The sequence below is a fragment of the Fukomys damarensis genome, unplaced genomic scaffold, assembly GCF_012274545.1.
Source record: "Fukomys damarensis isolate Sample0158 unplaced genomic scaffold, DMR_v1.0_HiC HiC_scaffold_28, whole genome shotgun sequence".
NCBI classification, from domain to species: domain Eukaryota; kingdom Metazoa; phylum Chordata; class Mammalia; order Rodentia; family Bathyergidae; genus Fukomys; species Fukomys damarensis.
Window position 1 is genome coordinate 21,325,668 of NW_022900940.1, and position 22,368 is coordinate 21,348,035.

The 22,368-nt window shown below is 41.5% G+C and overlaps 1 protein-coding gene across 1 annotated transcript in view; it reads left to right on the top strand.

The window, feature by feature from the left end:
* Positions 1–22,368, top strand: part of Susd5 (sushi domain containing 5) — a 64,756-nt gene that overhangs the window by 12,789 nt on the left and 29,599 nt on the right. Inside the window, exon 4 of the mRNA XM_033756925.1 lies at positions 2,215–2,333. Coding sequence (XP_033612816.1) covers positions 2,215–2,333 — 119 coding nt within the window. The remainder of the gene's footprint in view (positions 1–2,214; positions 2,334–22,368) is intronic.

Here is a 22,368-nt window from a genome sequence, read left to right on the forward strand (position 1 = left end):
TAAGGAAAGTAGGAAGGGTGGTGGAAAGGTAATAAGGGAGAGGAAAAAAATATGAGAAACTGAAAAAATGGAAATAAAGTGTTTGTAAATGGGGAGGGGAGGAGGGGGTAAAGGGAGGGCAGGGACAAGGGGAAAAATGAGAATCAAGACCTATTATGTAAAGGTACAGAATCCCAATGATGAATGTAACTGTATTTGTATACCTAGATTGTACCAATAACCTCAATAAAAAGGAAAAAAAAGAAAAGAAAAAAGTGGAGAAAAAGCAACATGAGAATGATAGACATCTGAAGAAAAACATGAAGAAGCTGGGTATGGTGGTGCACACCTATAATCCCAGCACTTGGGAGGCTGAGGCAGGAGGATCACTGTGAGTTTGAGGTAAACCTGGGCTACCTAGAGAATTCAAGGCCAGCAAGCACAGATTCAAGAAGTCCTCCAAAGCCCAACTAGGACACATAAAAAAAGAAATTCACAACTTGGCACATAGTGGAAAGACTGCTAGGAATCAAATATAAAGAAAAAATATTAAGAAAAATTAGAAAAAGAAAGATTGATTTCAAAGGAACAATAATAAACTGACATTGTATGGCCAGGTACAATTAATATCATCAAAGCACTGAAACAAAATTACTATCAACCTAAAATTCTATACTTGGTGAAAATATTCAATATTAAAAGTGAAATGAAGACATTGTCAGATAGATGAAAATTGAGATAATTTATGACATTCACTCTTCACTAAAAGAAACACTTAAAAGGCATTCTTTAGGCAGGAAGGAACTAAAGGTAGGCAGAAGCTTGTGGATGTGAAAAAGAATGAACAGAAGGAATAAATAATGTGGGCAAATTGGAATTATACAGTTATATAACCACTAATAATACTGCACATTAAAATAGTATAGGTGCAAAGTATTTTAAGTTGTATTACTGAGGAAGAGGGTAGAAGTAACCTCTGGGTTATTGGAATAGTAAAAGGATAAATAGCAGTCAAATCAATACAGAGGAAAAAGCCAGTGCCCTTCCCCAAAAACCAATTCACACAGTCCAAATTAGGGAAGAGGAAGGATGAAAGGCAGAACAATGGGTAGAATGTTTGAAATAGCAGAAACTGGTGATTAAATTGAGTATAAGTAGACAGATGCTCGTATTAGAAAACGGATTGTCAGATGGTTTTCGTTTGGATCAGATTGAGCTTTTTTGTTAGTTGGTTTTTATTTTTTCAAATAGGGTCTTGCTGTGCTGCTCAGGCTGGTCTGCAACTCAGGCCCTCTACACCAGTCCTAACTCAGCCTCCCAAATAGCTGGGGCTACAGGCGTGTGCCATTGTGCCCAGCTTGCCAGGTGACTTTTATAAAATTTAAGTATGTGCTGCTTGCAAAAGATATTTCTAAGTAAATCATGGGACAAATATAGATTGTAAAGAAAATCAGCACATTATTTAGAATGGGATAATGTAAAAAAAAAAAAATACCCAAACTAATAGAGTGCTACTGAAATTATATCTAGAAGGAAATACAGCTAATCATGGGACAAATATAGATTGTAAAGAAAATCAGCACATTATTTAGAATGGGATAATGTAAAAAAAAAAAATACCCAAACTAATAGAGTGCTACTGAAATTATATCTAGAAGGAAATACAGTGCATTCAGTGTTTCTGTTAGAAAATGAATAAAGATGACAGTTCATGAACTAATGATCTATCTTAAGAAATTTGAAAAAAAATAACACAAATATAGATTGTAAAGAAAATCAGCACATTATTTAGAATGGGATAATGTAAAAAAAAAAAATACCCAAACTAATAGAGTGCTACTGAAATTATATCTAGAAGGAAATACAGTGCATTCAGTGTTTCTGTTAGAAAATGAATAAAGATGACAGTTCATGAACTAATGATCTATCTTAAGAAATTTGAAAAAAAATAACAGGAAAAAGGGAAGAATGCTATAAAGTAACAAATATACTAGAAGAGACCAACAGTGTATTGCCTCTGAAACTTGTATTGATACTTGTGAACTCACCTCAAGCCTTCTTGAATGTTGACCTTCATTTGGGGAGAATGTCTCCATATTGATGCTTTCAGTCAGAGCTCATGAATCAGAAAAATACTGGCTGAGTCAGAGCTGATAGCAGAAAAGAATTATCCTTTTCCATTTTTTTCAACCCAGAAAAGTTCTGCTAACCTAGTGCCTCCTTTGTCTGTTTCAGGACAACTGTGTGTAGCAAAGGGATTGGTGAACAGCAAATCATGAGAGCTGTTGATGTGCGCATTGAGAACAACCCAGTTCCTGGAGGCATGTACAGTGCCCTTTGTGTCCAAGATGAAGGTCAGTGCCACCGTCTTGGTAAAGGCCCCGGAGGGTGCAGTCTTGGCCATTTGCTGTCTTAGAATCAGTTTAGTAGAAGTCTCCGAGGTGAGGACTCTCTGAACGTGCTTTACAAGAAGACTTCCAAGAAAAGCCAGTTGGGAAGGGAGGAATTGGAGAGGAAAGGGAAGGTGGCCAAGCAGAGGTGCAGGATTAAGTGAAGTTCACAGTGGTGGTGAAGTAAGGGTAACTTTGGCCTGGCCTCTCAGGAAATTTCTGGAGGCAGAGTAGGGAGCGGAAGTATTCATACCACTACACCTGTCAGCCATTGGCAAAGGGCTACCTTGGGAAACACAAATTCCCAGGCTCTTCTGGGTGTTGTTTGTTTGTTTGTTTGAATAGGCAAAAGGTTCTGCTAACTTGAGTACTACACTCCAATAAATAAGCATGGGTGCCCACCAAGAACGCCTGGGCATGGGAATGATCTGGCTCTCTTGGGATAAGGGCAGAGCCCTGACTACACCTGCTGCAGTTGCTGATGCTCATAATCTGCACTTCATTCTCCTCATAGCAAACAGCACATCCAAAAGAAAGAAGTCCTTTTTCCCCCAGAGGAAATCTACAGGACTTAGAAAACAGCTCTTAGGAAGGAAAATTCAACTTCCTCTGGAAAACCAGCTGAGCGGTGGGGGAGAAAACCATAACGAAGTCTCTGGGGTAGTATTTCATGAGCACCAAAATAGTACACCTTCATTATCAGAGACACGTTAAAGGGGGATATTCATGCTAATGGAGAAAAGGTCAGTTTCTTTAGAAATCAGCACAGGTTCCGCTTGACTGCACGCTACACTGATCTGGGAAGTATTAAAAAATACTGATGCCTGGGTGCCAGTCCTAGAAATTCTGCTGTAAATGTTTTGGGTATTAAGATTTTTTAAAACCACCCCAATGATTTTAAAGCACAACCTAGGTTGAGAACTACTTTTATAATGCAGAATTTCCCAAACTTCTCTGATCATTAGAAATAGCAAGTGGATGCACCTGTTAAAAATACAAATCCTAAATGGGGATTTAGTTCAGTAGTTCTGCCACCTGCTTCACCAGTGTAAGGTTCTGAGTTTGATCCCTGGAACCAAAAGGAAAAAAAAAATCCTCCTAGGTGTGGTGGTGCACACCTGCAATCCCAGACCTCAGGAGGATTGTCATGAGATTGAGGCCATCCTGGACCACATAGTAAGTTCAAGGCCAGTCTGAGTTACAGAGTGAGACACTGTCTCAAAAGAAAGAAAGAAAGAAAAATCCTCAGAGTGCATCCCAGATGAGCCAAATCCTCATCTCCAGAGAAGAGGTTAGAGGAGTTGTAAATGTAAGAGCCCTGGTGAAATTTAAGTTCTTGGCAGAGGCTTGTCAGGTGTTTATTAGTGAGAGGCTTCTCTTCTGCTATGGGGTCTCTGTCCAGGGAGATTCTGCATTAGCTGATTTCTGTGGAAGAGTGTCAGGGGAGTCTCTTGATCAGTCTAGTCAGGCAACCAAGAGATGTGGCACTGTGATTTGTCTCTTCTTTTTTTAAAACCACATAATTAAAATGCTCCTCTGAATCACCAACATAGGCAGAATCAGGTCCCTGAAGGAGACAGAATACAGTCAGAAGAACCAGGATGGCTGTGTCTTCAATTATTTGAAATAAGTAGCGTGCCGTTTCTTTCCCCTGCAGAATGAGGAGCGTTGTTGGCTCTTGTGATGTAACGCACCATTCCAAAATGCAGTGCCGTAAAGGGACTCTTTATTTGGCTCACAGCTCTGTAGACCACTAATTTATGTTGCTTTTCTGCTAGCCTTGGCTGGGCTTGGTAATGGGACTGTAGTAATCCGCTTGCTAGCAGGTAACTTGGCTGCTGGGGAGGGTGGGGAAGGCTGAGCCGTGTGTTCCCCATTCAGCCTGAAGTTACCACCTCAAGGCCATCGCACAGATTGTGTGAGTTTGAAGTGTGTGCCCTGCCCGGTTTGCCACAACAATAGTGCATGAAGCCAGAGGCAGGAAACATTCATTCATTTCCTATAGGACAAGATGATCAAAGCCATGATAACAACTCCCCATTTGGGTTGTGGACGAACCAACGTAATGTGCCTTCTGATGTGTTGCACTTGGAAAAACAAATTGATTGAATGATTTTACTGCCCCCAACCCCCCACATAACTCAGTCCAGTCACCAGGTAACATAAACAAAGCTGAAATTGAGGAACATCCTTCGCTTTAAAATGAAATGTTGAAGATAAGAAAGACACAGCAATCTTTCTAGATTAAAATAGCATAAAAAGACTTGACAACCAAATGCAGCTTTTGATCTTGGATCATATGGACTAGGAAAAAGTAACTATAACTGGTGAAATTTGAATATGGATTATGAATTTAAAGTAGTATGTTATCAATGTTTAAATTTCCTGATTTTGGTAACTGTACCACACTTACATAAGAGAATATCCTTGTTCTTAGGACATGTAAGCCAGTGTTTTCAGAGGCAAGGAGATAACATATCTGCAGTATATTCTCAAATGATTCAAAAAAGAATCATAGGCATAAATACACATGTATACAGATTCATGTATATGTAGAAACACACATGTACGTATAGAAGCTGCTTGCACTTATATGCATGTGTGTGTGTGTGTGTGTGTGTGCGCGCGCGCGTATGTGTGAGAAAGAGAGGAAGGAAAATTATAAGACAAAGGCAGGGATGCATATAAATACACATTGATGAACCTGGGTAAAGGGTATGTGGGAGAACTTGGTTCTTACAATTTTTGTGTAACTGTGAAATTATATAAAAATTTCAAAAGAAATGATCTATATGTACTCCTACAAAAACATCAATAACAAACAAAAACTCTCCTTCAATTCCTGGCATTGCACAAAAGAAAACTAAATAAATCTTCCAAAACCCAAAAACCCCTGAGGCCCAGGGAGCCAAATATGTGATGCAAAATTGGCAGGTGCTAAGGCCCATCACTTCAAGGGCAGCTTACGAGAGAGCCTCACAGCAAACAGTCTGCATGTGTTCAAAGGGCAGAACATCAGGGCTGGCGGCGGCCTTCAGGCTCACTGAGCAGACTCCCATGTGTGAGCCGGGCAGAGTAATAGGCTGGGAGTCAAGGACAGACTGACATCATGTGCCTCCTGATACGTTGTATGCATGTCGGGTGCATGACACCTCCCCAGGTGTGTGTGAAAACCGCTGCCACCTTAATACAGCTGGCACAGTTGCAAACATCACAGTCATGTGCTCAGTGGCCCTGCATCCGAGGGCAGTTTGCCTGGGCCTGGCCCAGCCTTCCCTCCCTAACCATTCCGAGGGCCACACCGGGCAGGGCTTATATGGAGAAGACTGGAGTCTTGGGCTATAGGGCTGGCCGGTGAGGAGGCTTTAGGTGAGTCATGAAGGAGACTCAGGAAGGCATGTTGAGATGAGTGAGGGTCACAGGGCTGTTTCTCCTGGGGTTTTTCTAGAAAAGCACCCCACAGTCACTTACAGCGCGTTCTTCCCGGTCCCTCTCCTTTCTTCCTTTAGAAGGAGCACCTAAACCACACCACATGGCCCTTTACCCTTTTCAGTGGAGTTGCAGCTTTTCCTCAGTGCAGCCTTTGTTGACAGCACCATCAGCAAAGGAAAAATCTCTTTGCTGTTGAAAGTATAGCACCTGGGTAGGAACCAGGGAGAAAAGACCGGGCTGTAGTTTGCTCTGGGCAGTGCATACTCTGATGCAGAGTTCTCCAGAGGTCTCCTCTTGCTGGTGAGTCTTCGCTAAGTGCTGCTGTGCTGCTTCCTGTGGGTGAGAGGAAGAACAGAGTGCTAACTCCAAAAATGGCCAACCTGTGCCTCAGCCAGAGCCCAGCAGGAAAATAGGGCCTGTGAAGCATTCAGGCAGCTTCCTTCTGCGTTTCTTTATTGAAATAAAGTTCATCACCAATGTAGACATTTCTTATTTTCCTTCTAGTGTTTTTATTTCACTAACAGTGAATTTCCAGCCCAGCGGTGATCTCACTTAAACTAATAAGTGAAGTTATTTTTAACCAACTGGATACTGATGAAATAAGCCACCTCTACTGGGGTTTTCTGACTTCACTTCTCTTGGCTGCTTGTCCACGGGGTCCATGACTTAGGGTCTGAATGTTTCCAGCTTCTTTCCCATCTGTCAGTCACACTGCAAGGCTCCATTCTGTGTGCTTCTGTATCTTCCCCTTGAGTGGCCTTGCCACCATTCCCCACCATCCATCCCCATCTTCTCAGCACTGAATTCTTCTTCCCCAACTGTATTCTTCTTCTACATACTAGGCACATATGCTAGGCAAGTACTTTGCCACTGAGCTACATCACCAGTCTAAAGAATTTTTGAGAGCAGCCAACTTCTGGAACTGCCTGGAGGAGAGTCTGTGCCTCAGGACTGCCTAGTGTGAGTATGTAAGGGGTTCCAGCTGTGATACTAAGACCGGAACCATTAATTGCTCTGTTTAGAACAGCTATTGCAGCACATTTAGTTCAGGGATTGCAAGTGTGAAAAGATTCATCGTCATTGCCATTGACCTGGTGTTGGCCATTTGTTTATTTGTTCATAGTCATGCAAAGTCCATTGCTCATACTTGTGGGTACTTTGCAGATGATAGACAAACTGATGGAAGACTCATCTCTATCCTTGAGTTTACAGTGTATATCAGGATGAGTGAGAAATGAACATGTTTCCGTGACACAAAACAGAAGGTAATTTGGCGATGAGGCAGTAGCACTTGAAGTGGAATCTGATGAGGATAGTGGGTAAGGAAGGAAGGACAGGACAGTGCAGAGAGAAAGAACAGGAGACCCATGGCTACGAGCACAAACACCTGTGTGGTTCCAGACAGGCCAGCTCTGGGTGACCCCTTGTTCTGATGTCCAGAAGAGGTAACCGTGTTCAAAACATTCCTGTAACAGCTGGGAGGGTCTGTGGTGTCTGCAGAGAGCAGCCCAGATAATCTCCATGCCGTGAGCAGTGATGTTCCCTTCCGTGCCCCCCACCCATACATACACCAGGCGTGGATGATTTTCAGGTCTTGTTTTGTCAGGACTGAGGTTTCTAACTACAAGGACACCAGCTGGACCAGTCCTGATGCAAAGAGCCAATTCTTAGGAATGCCAAGGGAAGCCAGAAGAATGTTGCCAAGAGGTCCTCTGAGCACTGGAGCAGACAGCTCTGTGATGTGTTTGCTCCTGGAGCTCTGGGCCTCAACAACCAGGACAGACATCTCAACTTCTGTGTTGCTTGAAAGAGCTGGGGCTGCACTTAAGACCAGTCAGTGTGTTTAGAGTTATGATTTTCTGGCATGTAGTAAATGTGAGAAATTGAAAGCCCTACCTTGCAGACATACATGAGTCACCAGAGCTGTGACCACCAGGTGTCCTCAAGTTCTCCTGAACTGTTGGGGGGGTCTGTGTAGAGCAGACTCAGAGCTACTTTCCCTTGTGCTACTTCACAGCAGCTTCTGGGGCTGCAAGAGTCACTTGCTTAACAATGGTCTGTCCTTCACTGTCCTGAAAGGGGCCTTTATGTGGCTCAGAGTTCTAGATGAAGACAGCACAGAACAAGGTGTGCTCCCTGTACAACACACACATTTAAGCGTTCTATTAGAAGCATTTGTATTACTTATCTGAATCCTGGCAGTGACTTGTAGAAGCTCGCAGAGTTAAAAGTTGCCCAAAGACATAGTTAACAAGAGATAAAATATGGATCTTTCAGACCCCAAATTCCACAGTGTCTTCCTCAGCAGCATCCCATGGGAGCTGCTGTGGCCTTGGCCCTCTATTGTGAATGAGCAAGTTAGAACAAAAGAGATGTGCTACACTCTGTGACAGATTTGAGCCCATTTATTATAGCCAGAGGCCAAGGGGGGCTACTGCCCAGAAAGTTCTCTCAGCAACGGGAAGCAGTTTGATTTCTCCTTTTAAATCATGCTTTCAGTTGGCGGGCAGGCTCAGGGGAGAGCAAGTGGAATCTTACAGAAGCAGAAACATGCCAGGTTAGTTGGGGGGTGGGCAAGGAAGTTTCACACCCTAGATGAGCTACAGAACATCCTGCAACTGCAGCAAGTTTACTGCCAAACAGGTTGCAGGGGTTTTGGGTGCTTTGTCCAAGCACAAGCACTTTGTCCAAGCACACATACAAAATGGGGTTGAGACACAAGATGGAGTCAGGTTGGCTATCACACCTCCATGTGGCAGATGCTGCCCAAGAAGCCTGCATGGCACTACACAGTACAGCGAGTGACCAGCTATCTTCCTGCAGAGTTGGGTCCCTCTCTATTATGTGTTTGGGGTCCTCAATGTTCAGCAGCTTTTTTGTTTTTGTTTTATAGTGTAGATACCCTGGTCTTTCATATCTCATCTCTCCTTGGTCAAAATGAGCTGAGAGAAGAAGCATGGGGGTTGTGGGGAAGAACCTGAGTGCTGAAGGGAACAGTTCCAAGGGCTATATGCTGGGTCGGGGAGGTGGGCTGGATTGTTCCACAGTTGTGGCCAGAATTCACCTACTTATTATATAGGGTTTTCATCCAAGCACACTCCTCCTAGGAAGCCCAAGATTAAAGCCTACAGGACTTCTGACTCATGTGCATTTTGGACACAGAGCTGCCTCCTCACTGTCTCTTGAGTGTCCCTATATCCATCAAGGTCTGGCCTGCCTCAGTGTACTCATTCGTAAGGTTACATAAAGGCCTGTCTTCTAGACCTGGGGCTCAAATTCACACACCTAGCTCTCCTAGTGTAATTTTTAGGCAGCCCATGAACTTGTAGCATACACTTAGGCTCTTCTTTTTTTGCAGGGGTACCAAGGGTTGAACTTAGGACCTTGCATTTGTGAGGCAGGTGTGTTGTCACTGAGCTAAATCCGTGGCCCATGTAGACTCTTCTTAAAGACACTCTGCTTTAGGTAGACCACAAGTGATATTCTCCCTGTTTGGCAGGGCTGAGACTCACAGGTCTATTTTTGAAAATGAAAAAGGTTTAATGGAAGAAGCAACACTCATCCATGACTTCAGCTGTAGGAGGGCCTAGTTTGGTATATCTATGGTAATTTCATCCACATCTCCCTCAGATTTCAGAATTTTATTTAGTATGATTGATTCCACTAACAATAGAGGTATCACTGAGTAAAGGTAATTCCATGAGAATCCTGAGGTGGTGAGACAGCTCACCCAAATGCATTCCAGGAGCCAGGAACTGGGGAAAAGCAAGGGGTAGAGTTTACAAATACTTTGATGATCCTCCTCAGATGTTAAACATTGAATACCAGTGTTACAGCCCATCTTGCATGCAGCTGGGTGCTAGGAGAAGAGTCTGTGATGTTGTCTGTGGGAATGCAGTGTCTGCAGGAGCGGGTGGGGAGTAGGAGTCCTTTCAGACCATCAAGAACAGAGGCAGAGTTATCTTTTGAACCCAAACTATTAACGGAGTCTCCTCTGGTCAGTGGAAGGGGCTTTTATTCTCCATATGTCATACTCCTCTACTAAGTGAATGCCTTAACTATGATTATTTAAGAGAAAAAAAGGAAAGAAGAAAGGTAGAAAGGAAGAAGGAGAGGGGATGGGGGGTAAGGAAAGAAGAAATAGTGGTTAGAACATACGGAACATGTCTGACTGCTCTCACAGAATATCATAGACTGGGAATTTATAAGCAACAAAAACGTATTTCTCACAGATCTAGAGTCCAAGATCAAGATGTTGGCAGGCTAATGTCTGATCAGGGCCACTCCCTGGTCCATAGATGGCCATTTTCTTGCTGAGTCCTCCCATTGCAGAAAGAGTAAGGGAGCTCTCCGGGGCTCTAGTCAGGGCACCATTCCTGCTCATGAGGGCTCCTACAATCACCTACCGAAGCCCTACCTCTTAAACCATCACAGTGTGAATTAGGATTTCAACTATGAATTTAGGAGGGACACAAACATTAAGTTTATAGTATTCCACCCAGTCCTCTCAAATTACTGTCCTTCTCACATACAACATATATTCATTACATCCCAGCAGCCCACAGCTCTTAATTCATTCCAGCATCAACTCAAAAGTCTAAAATCCTCTCATCTAAATACGAACTAAGCAGCTGTGGATGAGGAGGCTTCCGTTCATCCTGAGGTACTTTTTTTTCTAACTGTGACCTATGAAACCAAACAAATTCTATACTTCCAATACAGGAGTGGGACAGGAATGGATAAACATTTCCATTCTGAAGGGGAGAAAAATAGGAAAACAGAGGCAACAGATTGCAAGGAAGTTCAAGTGACAAAGCAGATCCCATGAGGACTTGAGGATAATCCTCGGGCTTGATGCTCTGCCCCTCCAAGCACACTGGGTGGAGATGCCACCTTCTCACTCACTGGAGACCTGCAACTTCCTGGATAGCCTGGGCAACTTAGCAAGATCTGTCTAAAAATAAAATTTCCAAAAAGGGGCATAGCTCAGTAATAGAGCACTTACCCAGCATGTGCAAGACCATAGGTGTCAGCACAAGAGAGAGAAAACCAAAACATTGAGCAGCTTTATAGGTGTATTCAGTTTCTAAAATTGTGTTTTCCACAGCGGTCTACATACTATCTCATTCAGTCATCAAAGCAGTACTGTCTTTATTCAGATGAAGAAGTCAAAGAACAGAGAGGTTTGGTGTCTTGTCCCTGGTCACTGCTCCTGGAATCCCTTGGCCCATAGACATTCCTTACCCCCATTCCTCCCAGCTCTGTGCAGCAGATGATGCAAACATCACCGCCATTTTTGTTGACCTTGAGCCCGCAGCTCTAATTGTGGACTAGGCATGTGCTTCAGGCTCTTGACTTCAGGAATAAGCACGGCTAACATCTGTGACAGCACCCACTGTGTTGCTTGTATTCACTCATTTAATCCCCCACAATACCCTGGGAATGTCGTGATCATGATTTTGCAGGTGAGGAAATGAAGGCACAACAAGGCCAAATAACTCCCTCCGAGTCACACAGCTGAGTTAAGGGAGCAAGGGCTCTGACCCACATGCTAGAGGACTTTTGTTTTCTGAGCCACTGTCTTGTTTTTACCCTTGAATAGCTTATCTTCACAAGGACTGCAGTTTTGGCTGAGGTTTATCATGCCCAGATTAGTGAGACCCTGTCTTCCGTCTGACCCAGAACAGTTCTTACTTATGCTGGTAATTGTTTTTGTTTGTTTTGTTCTGCTGTGCAAAGGATTGGACCCAGAGCCTCATACATGCTAAGCAAGTGTTCTACCACTGAGCTTCACCCTTAAACCCTGTGCTGGTAATTATTAACCAGGATCCCTGTCATTTTCAGAAGTGTTCTTCTGCGAACAGTAAACTCTATGGTCACCCCAGATATTATCAGAACAGACTTAATTTCGAAGAAAATCTCCCCAGGGAACTCAACTGACCAAAAAGACAGAGACTGTGAAGGGTAGAATAATTTCATGTACATCTGTGCTGTACCCTGCTCTCAAGAGAGGTTCATTGTTGAAACCGAGATAACGTGACAATCCAGAAATGCTGCCCTCACCTGTGCTGGAGCAACAGGAAAATCAAGGCAGGTGACCTTGTGTCACCATCTCAAGTTAAAATGATTCGTTGCTGTCCTCGCGGACCACAGCACAACCCAAAAGTTTGCATTCATCAGTAATCTGTGTTCCCAGATCTGCCAGTTTCTTCTCACCTTGAACCGTGTCTCCATCATTGGCCATTATCAACAGTGAGCAAATATGGCCTCAGACTTATTTTCTTATGAGCCATTTTGTTTTGCCCTTTTGAATGGCCCCATACAGCCTTCAGTTTCAATTTAGCCATCATGTGGCTGTCTTTAGTTTAAGAAAATTGGGCACTCAACTACCATCATTCCTTGAAGAACAATTCGAAAGATCATCAGGCTCCAGCTAGTTACATGGGAAATGAAACTTATTTTTATTTATATATCTGTTATGATCCAGCCATGTGGTACTAGGCAAAGCATGAGCTTAATTTTAGTAACAGCCCTGTGAGATGGGTATCATTAGCTCCACTTTACATTTTAATAGCGTTTCTAATTGTAAACATGAGTATGTGGTCATCATAGTAGAAAGTATAAAGAAAATTAAGATCACTCTTAATTGGTTTGTCTTAAAATTAATGCTACTAAGCATCTTCCCCCACGCCCACACTCTTTATTTATTTACAAAATTGAAATTATATAGTGAATATGTGTGCTTTCTTGTTTTTTTTCACTTCCCATAACATTGAATATACTTGAAAGAGTGATTTTTAATGGCTGATAGTAATCCATTATATGAATGTATCATAAATTAAACAATTTCCTGTTATTAGATTTTTGTTTTCCATTTTTTGCAACAATAAATAATATGATCAAACATCTTCATATATAGTCTTTTACCCATATTCAGTTGTTTCAAGCTCTTTTTTTTTTTGGTTTTTTGTCACAGGGTCTCACTATGTGGTTGAGACCGACCTGGAACTCACTATGTAGCTCAGGCTGGTCTCGAACTCACAGCAATCCTCCTACCTCAGCCTCCCAAGTGCTGGGATTACAGGCGTGCGCCACCACGCCCGGCTCAAGCTCTTTTTATAGTTTTGATTTATGGAGAACTTTTTACCAGAAATTGCATTAAGACCCCTTCTATTGTATACTACACCAGGCATTGCCATTTACCGCACAACAGCCATTCCTTCCACCCTCCCTGGAGAGCCGGGTAGTACTTACCAGCATACTACTGACCAACAGGGGAAGGAAACAAGCATCGAATCACAGGACAAGTGGAAAGCGTCAGTACTCCAAAGTGGGGTGGGGCAGAGACTTTATTTTAAGGAGTCAGAACAAAGAGAACCACCTGAACTGTTCATAAGTATTTAATTCACATGTTCATCAAGTTACAAGTTAATTTGTATTCCTTTAGCTACCATCCCATCTCTCTCTGTGGCCCTAAAAATGCCCTACACTCGTGGTCTCCATCACCTCACCCACCATCCTTCCTTCTGCCCTCCACTGCTTTCTGGCTTCTGCCTCAACAAGGAAGTGAGACTGCTCTTACCAAAGTTACCGGTAGTTTTCCTGTGTACATACAGTGGCCATTTCTCAGACTGCATTTTGCTTGATATTCCTGCATCCTTAAGTACTTGACCACACATTCTTCCTTCAAACACATTTTCCTTTGACGTGCTTTGGATCTTTTCTTTGAATCTGCCTGGCTACAGTGATGTCTTTCTTGCCTTCTCAGAGCACTAACCTATGTCCTCACTTCCTGTCATTGCATACTCCAAAAATTTTAGTTGTCATCTAAATGCTCAGCTGCTGATCATTTCTCAAGCTCGGATCTCCCCTAAAAGCCCCGGATTCTATATATCCATCTACTTATAGACACATCCCCTGGACTCTGACTCCCTAAATCCCAAAGTATGCTCCGATCACTTGATCTCCCTGTGCCCTCACCCTCAACACGACATCCTTTCAATGAAAAGTTATGTAAAACCTCTTATACTAGAGTTCTCTAGAGGAACTGAGTCAATGGAAAAATATCTATATAATTATACAAGGGGATTTATTTGGTACACACAGGATCAAAGATGGGAAAGTCCACAGTGGTTGTCTGTAGGGTCAGAGGCAGGTGAACGTATAGTGCCCCGCAGCACACTGGAGAGCTGAAGGCTCCAGTAGCTGCTCCCTCAAGACAATAGAAACCACAGAACAAGGAGAATCAAGGATGCAGCATGAGTTTGAGGTTTAAAAAAACCTGGAAGCTCACTATAGAGCTGCCAGTATGAGCCTGCATTGGAAGGATGAAGAAACTGAAGGTCCAAACACGAGAGCAAAGACTGGAGCTCTTCGAAAATAGGCCCACTTCCTCCTTTCCCTTTTTATTCCATCCCAACTATGAGCATATTGGTTGGTGCCACCTATATCTGGGTTGGGTCTTCTTCCCCATTTGCTGGCCTATGAGTCAATCATCCTCAAACACACAAAGAACTGTGCTTTACTAATCTGCTAGACATTTCTTAATCATCCAAGTAGTTATATCATGATTAATGGTCATTAGACTTCTCAGTATCTCCCAACTCCTCCTAGTTCCTGCCATCTGCAGCTCATTTTGGCTCCAGGGTTACCATCCTGGAGCCCTTAAGTAGATTCAGGCTTACCTCCCCCATGCCTCCTCCACACCGCAAACTGTTCTTTCTAAAGTGCCGAGGGGATCATATTATCTCCTGCTTTAAGTGCTTTCCTGGTTCCCCATCATCTTCCAAACTCCACACTTCTTACCTGAATGTATGGTCCTGGTAACTCTCATGCCTGCCGGCCTCTGGCCCCATTGCTTGCAGCTGCCCCTGTGCTATATGCTTCGTTCTCACCCGCTTGTTCTGTTTCTTTAGTAACAAGAGATTCTGATATCAAAAAGCACTTGGCACCAACACACAGACAAGCATTTTGGCGGCGGAAAGCAAACAAAACTTTAGAGTGGGTTAAATCGCTTGCTGCAGTGACAGATCTGAGTCCAGACGTTCTGACTACAGAGTCCATGCGTACAACTGAGGAAGGGCACTAACAGGATTTTGAAGTAGCCACATGACAGGAAACAAGCTGGCAGCTGCATTCTGAGGTAATCAGAAGGAGAAAGAAAATAAATGGTTAATCAAAGGGGTAAGCTGGTACACTCCCTGAGGTAAGGAAGCAGGAAGCCGGGAGGAGACCCCTATAAAAGTAAAAGGCCTCCTTTGCATGGGAACTCTTATCTGTGAAGTGTCCATCTGTGTTGTCTGTGTCTGTGTTTCTTTCCTGTAATAACTTTTATGGTAGCATCCTAGGTGTGATTTCTATCTTCATGTGGCTAAGAGCCCTAGCTGGTAATACTTTAATGTAAATGCTGAAAGTACCCAAACGGACCCTATGAGCATGCAGATAATAAGGGGGACAGTATGGATGAATTATCCAATAGTACTGGGTTAATTGGTTAAGAATTTGGAAAAATAAGATTATTTCACTGATATATGGAGATTTCTTATAGGTTGAAAGGAAAAGATAAAGACCACAATAGAAAAAGTATTTTGGGGAAATGTAATTGGTCAATAAATATTCTACTCTCTCACCAATTAATGCACATTAATGTAAGATATCAATTCCTTTCCCTGTAAAATTGTGTTAGGTGAATGTGATAACCACTACACTATGGAAACTCTGTTTCCTGTAAAATTGGAAAGGTTTACTGAAAAATGATAGCATTCAGTGTTCTGAAGATAAATATGTAAATATATGTGCCACTGATAGGAATGTAAATTCTTAAACATTTATATTCACCTTGGCAGGACTTATAGCTTTAATATATATATAAAATCTCCTCTCATCCATCAATTCCATTTTTAGTGTTTTATTCTAAGAAAATTAGGGATTGGGATTGTATCTCAGTGGTAAAGCATGTGCTTAGCATGAGAGAAGTCCTGGGTTCAATCCCACCAAAATAATGATAACAGTAATAATAAGGAACTTGGCATGGATTATATCAAAGAGAGTTTGCCCTCTGCCCTTTAAGGGTCTGATAACTGATTCTAGGAAATAAAGGGACAATAAACAGATGAACAGGAGAAAAGGTGTTCACGTTTATTCATGCCATGGGTCATGCAAAGAAAACTGAATACCCCAAACCCCAGTAAGCTTTGAAGCTGCAGAGAGGGGAAGAGAGGAAGGAGGTAGGCAATTTAGGGGACAGTAGATGACTTGAGGGCAGATGAACAGGACCTCAACAGGTGACATTTTAGGTAAAGTTTGTTTGAGTTTTAGTTTCCTCTCCAGTGATACAAGCTAGTCTTCCCTGGCTGATGAAATTTCCAGGGAAGACATCCATGACAATTGAATTATTTTTGGGTGATCTGACTTTCTGCTGACCCACGGGTGGGCCTAGTCCCAAGTAATCAGCACACCAAAGAGGCATGTTTTGGTATAGCCTCTCCTGAGTTCCTTGAGTACAAAGCATTTGACCAGCTGGGTGGGTAGTGGATGCTTGTTATCTCAGCACTTAGGAAGCTGAGGCAGGAGGACCATCAGGAGTTTGAGGGCAGCTTGGATACATAGTGAGTTCAAGGTCAGCCTGAATTACATAGCAAGACCCTGTCTCAAAAATTTAAAAAAAAAAATTGTGACAAAGATGCTCATTATTTAATACAGAAAAAAATGCAAAGTTATTGTCTGACCATAGGTGGCTCCCTGTGGTGCACGTATACAAATGGAATAATCTGTACTCATTTACAAATGAATTGCAATAAGACAAATACTTGTTGATGGAAAAATTCAATAATGGAAAGTTAAATTAACAAATAAGCTATAAAACAAAAAATTATATCATTGTGTAGCATGATATCCCATCTGTGTAAAACAGGGTAGCTGGAGATGTGGTACATGACTATAATCCTAGCACTCTGGGATGCTAAGGCAGGAGGATCACAAATTCAAGACTAGCCTGGACAATTTAGCGACTTAGACACAGCCTCAAAATAAAGTTTTTTTTTTTTTTTTTTTTTTATTAAAAGGCCCAATATGGTAGCACACATGTGTAATCCCAGCACTTGGGAGGCTAAGGCAGGAGGATCTCAGTGAGTTCGAGTCCAGCCTGAACTATATAGCAAGGCACTGTCTCAAACTAAAGAAAGAAAGAAAGAAAGACAGACAGACAGACAGACAGACTAGGTTTCATCCCTAGTACAAAAAAACAAAAAACATAAGAAAGGTAAAACCCATGTTAACACTGGTGAAATTGAAGGTAATATTTATTTTTTCCTCCAAAATTTTCTCCTATTGAGATATTTTAAAGTAAATTGCAGACATTGTAGTATATTATTTCCTTCCATAAGATTGTTAAAGTAATTTTTTGAGGAGGGGAATCTCAGGACACAATATGTAGATTTCCATATGATAGCAATTAATTTAGGGTTTTTAATGGTCACAGGTATATATGAGCACCCATACGCCTTGCGAAAATTGTAGCGCTCCTAGAAGGCCTGCAAGTTAGAAACCAACATCTTGAAGCATGGATCTTGTGCAGTTTCCCTTGGGAGAGTTTTGAATAATTTTCAACCACATATCTTCCATGTGGAATAGACTGCATATTTTCTGAGAGGGGGTATTTTCTTAATTAACTTATTTCCTTCAGATATAATTTACCTCGGCAAAATCCACAGGTGCAAAATTAACAGTCTTGACATGTGTACACCTGTGTCAGCACCACCCAATCAAAACAGAACATTTCCTTCACCTCAGAAACTTCCCTGAGCCTTTTTCCAAGAATCTTCTGCCCCTCCTTACTGCGGCAGTCAGAAGCAACCTCTGTTTTACTTCTTACCACTATATATTAGTTTTGCTTATTTTTAAGGGTGGGTTTTTAAAAAATTAGAGCAGTAGTTCTTTGAGGATGGTCCCCAGCACCACCTGGGAATTTTGGGGGTATGCAAATTATTGGGCACAGCCACGGAGTAAGAAACCGAAAAACACAGCAGTGTTTCTTTGAGCCCTGGTCTTTCTCATGCACGCTGCCATTTGAGAACCACTGGGGCAGAGAGTTTAAGAAGTACAGATAAACTGAGGTGGGATGGAAAAGGCAGTACAGATGTGTATTGGGTCACAGGTCCCTTCTTCACACCGCTTAGGTAACACTGAAAGGATGGAGAAAAGGTCAAGCATTTGTGTTCGAATGTCTTCATCCTTGGTTTGTGAAGTGATAATGGAGGTTTGCTGGCACTTTAGAATTTCAAAGATCAGATGGAAGCTTCACAGTTTCTCAGAATGAAAGCATCCATCTTCATATGACTGCTAACCTCTTTGTGGAAACACTGGTTATTAAAAGTTCTCAGGCAGATGTACCCTTTAAAGTTGAAAAATGAGCCAGATAAATGTTTACTAGAACACATTTGTTGGTAGACAAGATCTTTTATCAAACCTTCTTTATTGGAAAGGAAAATAATAGTAATTGATGTTGACATTGTTGAAACCAAGCTCTAAGGTCTGAGAAACCCATAAACCACAATTTCCACCTACAGGATAATTGAGAAATAGCAGACGGTCTAGTAAGCTCACCAAATATCTAATTCCCTCTAGAGAGGAAGGTTCCATTGTGTAGCCAGCAGTTTTCCATGGCTCCCTTGTGAGGAGCAAGATGGGAAGATTAGTGAAAGAAACTAATTTGAGCTGCACCTGGCAAAAGTGGTGTTTTTGGCACACACTTGGTTGTGTTAACACTCGAAACTGTTGTCCTGGAACTCCCAAACCACACCAGCTAAGAAGTAGCATGTTTCCTGACTGGAACATTTGTGGGAAATCCAGAAACATATGGCATGTGTACCCAGACTCTCAGGAGCACGATTGTGGTTTTCCTGACCCAGATTCTAGCCTTTGTCAATCTAGAAATTGTCACTTTGCAATGACTCTCCTTTAAAGGAAATATAAAAGTAGTTTATTCTAAGCCAAATATGAGTGATCATGACCAGGAAATGTGGATTCAAGCTACCCTGAATGCCATATTTCATCCTGGAAGAGATTACATGAGCTTTTACAGGTACGAACAAAACAAAATCATGAATCAATGCATTTACAAAATGTATAGGTAGGCTCCTTAGGGAGGCAGGCTATAGGCAAGGCAGGGGGAATCCCTTTCACAGATCCAGATGTTTTCAGGGTTGGTGGAAGCTAAAGGTCTGTCAAACATAATGCAGTCTGAGAGTTTCATCTAGTAGCTTAGGGGATGTTAGGTCAGATACAGAGGTTGATAGTAAAATGTCTATTAAATGGGACTAACAATCGCCCATGATAACTTTAGCTCTTTATCTGAAATATTTCAGCTCAGTGAAATGCAATCAGTGTTTCTGGTCAGCCAAGATCAGGCTGCAGGCTCTTCAATATGGGTATGGCTTCTTCTGAAAATGTCAGTTCACAGCATTGACTTGAGGAAGGGGTTCTTGTGAGTCTCTGGTGAGGTGTGAATTTGGACCAAAGTTCCCATTTACTGCTCCTGGATTTTCCTTCCTTTCATAGAGAGCTGTGTAAGAATGAAAGTATTTATTGATCCTTTGACAGTGTTTGATGAAGAATCTCCATTTTTGTAGGCTGAGATCCTAGAGAAGAAAAAAAAGGCATTTGTGGAGCATAGGAGGCTTAGGATGATGCGGAGAAAGGATGAGACTTTGTTCCCTGAAATGCCAGCTGGAATTCCATTTGCCTGACTTGACTAAGGCTGATGACTTTTGTTTATTCTTCACAGGATGCCCTGGGATGATGCCCCCACTCCCACCCCTGCCATGCTGTTGAGTGTGTCCCTAGATTGTGACAAGGTTAGGATAGTTGCTTGTCTTATTTGCCATATAGGTGAAATGTAATCAAGCTGTTTTGAGTCAAACATGAAGACAGTCATTCTGTGCTGTCTTCCTGAAGGATGTATATATAGCCTATATCCTCAAAAAATCTCTCTCATGTCAAAGAATTTGCATAATGATAAATCTCTGAGAAGGTGCTACCAAAACTACAAGCTGTCAGGGCAATTGGGGTAGCTTAAAGCACAAGATGGATTTTCTGTTTTCATCTTTTCTTAGCATATCTGCTGTTAAGCAGCACACTTCTTAGGTAATTTGAATGCATAAGGACTAAAGGAAAGCATCATGTAAAATAGAAGAGAAAATCTGAATCTAAAATTATTTCCTTCTTTTTTGAAAAAATATCACTGAATCACTTTAATGTAGAATTTCTGCTTCTACAAGTTTATCCTAAAGCAATAAGATATATATGAGTACATATGAAACTGTTATTGCAGCATTGTTTATTATTTTGAAAATTTGAGATCAATGTAAGTATGTGCTAATGATTAAATAATGTGTCCTACAATATTACCTTTCAAAAGATTGAGGTTTGTCGTAGTTACTTTTCTCATTGCTGAGACAAAGTTAAAGGAGAAAGGATTTATTTTCAGTTCATAGTTGGCTGCCTCCAATGCAGAGTGGCATGGCAAAGGGTCATCAAGGAGGAAAAACAGTCCATGGCAAAGCAGGGCAGGCAGAAGGCAGTAAGCAACAACAGCAATAGAAGCAGCAGCAGCAGTGGGGGCACCCTGCCTCCCTTTTATCCTTTCCAGGTTGTCCAAATTTGGGTGGTGCCACCCACACCCAGGATGGGCTTTCCTTAATCCCAGCATTACATCCTTAATCCCAGAATCATATGCTACATTAAGCCACCTCTGAAAGCCTCACCTATGACTGCAAGAGGCTTTGGGAGGCTATCTAGATACGGGCCATAACAAGGTTCATTCTAGTACCAATGTGGAAAAACCTCTGAAATAATAAAAAGAAAAATTAAACCACACTTCTGGCTTCTGGCCTGGCATGCAAATATCTTTGAAGCACCACTCCATCCCAATAAAGTTTAAAAAAAAAACTGCATAGATTGATTGATTCTCATTCAGTTAAAATATTTCAAAATTTCTCTGAGATTTCTTCTTTAACTTGTGTTATTTAGAAGCATGTTCTTTAATCTCCTAGTATTTTGGCATTTTCCAACTCTCTATTCTTGATTTCTAATGTAATTCCACTGTGATCTTACAGCAGACATCATGATTTCTATTCTTTTAAATTTAGTAATATGCATTGTATGGCCCAGAATGTGGTCTGTCTAAGTGAATGCTCTGTGTGAGCTTGAGAAGAACTTGTAATCTGCTGTTATTTTAGAAAGTAATCTATAGATTCCAGTTACCTCCAGTTGATTGTCTACTAATCTGCTGAATCTGTCCATTTCTAATACCAAAACAAAGACATTACAGACCAGTTCACTTTCATGAACACAGATGCAAAAATACTCAACAAAACATTAGCAGTGTGGTTCCAATAGTGTATAAAAATAATTCCACACCATGGCTAAGTGAGACTTGTCCCAGGTATGCAAGGTTGGATTCACATTTAAAAAGAAATGAATGGACTGGGGGCCAAAGCTTGGTGGTAGAGCACTTGCCTAGCAAGCATAAAGCCTTGGGTCTGATTCCCCAGCAGTGTTTAAAAAAAATCCACCACATAAATAGGGTATAGAAGAAAAATCACGTGGTCATATTGATAGATTGAAAAAAAATTTTACCAACTCCAACATGCATTCATAATAAAAATTTTCAGAAATAGAGGAATGGGAGGCCTTCCTCAATTTAATAAAAAACACATACAAAAATTGGACAGTATCATCCTTAATATCGAAAAACATGAAGCTTTCATACTAAGATCAGGAACAAGACAAAGATGTCCTCTCACATCATTGCTTTTCAACATCACACTATAAATTCTAACAAATACAGTAAGAAAATAAAAGGTATATGGATTGGGAAGGAAGAACTTAAACTGTCTTTGTCTGCAGATAACATAATCATGCAGAAAATCCAAAAGGATTGACAAAAAGAACAACAACAAAAAAATAGTCTTGAAACTAATAGCAGCAAGGTTTCAGGATATGAAGTTAAAGGTAATCATTTTCCTATATACCAGCAATGAACAAGTGGAATCTTAAATTTAAAATACATCATTATTTACATTAACACCCCCCAAAATGAAATACCTTGGTTTAAATCTAAGAAAAGACACTGAAGTCTGTATGAAGAAAACTGCCAAACTCTCGCAAAATAAAGTAAAGAACTAAATAAGTGAAGAGATATTCTATGTCCATAGATATGAAGACTCAATATTGTCAAGGGCCCCATCTGTCTTGCAAGCACAAGGTCCTGAGTTCAATCTCCAGTATCAGGAAAAAAATATTGGCTACATAGGTGTTCCCAACTTGATGTATACATTGATACCCCAATCAAAATCTCAGCAAGTTACTTTATGGATGTGAAGTATCTGAATCTGTAGATTATATGAAGAAGCAAAACACCCAGAGTAGGCAACTCAGTATTGAAGAACAAAGTCAGGGGACTGATGCTGCTAGACTTCAAGACTTCTACAGTAACCCAGTCAGTGAGATATTCACAAAAGAGCAGGCAAATAGAATCATCAGATAAAGAGCCCAGACATAGACTCAT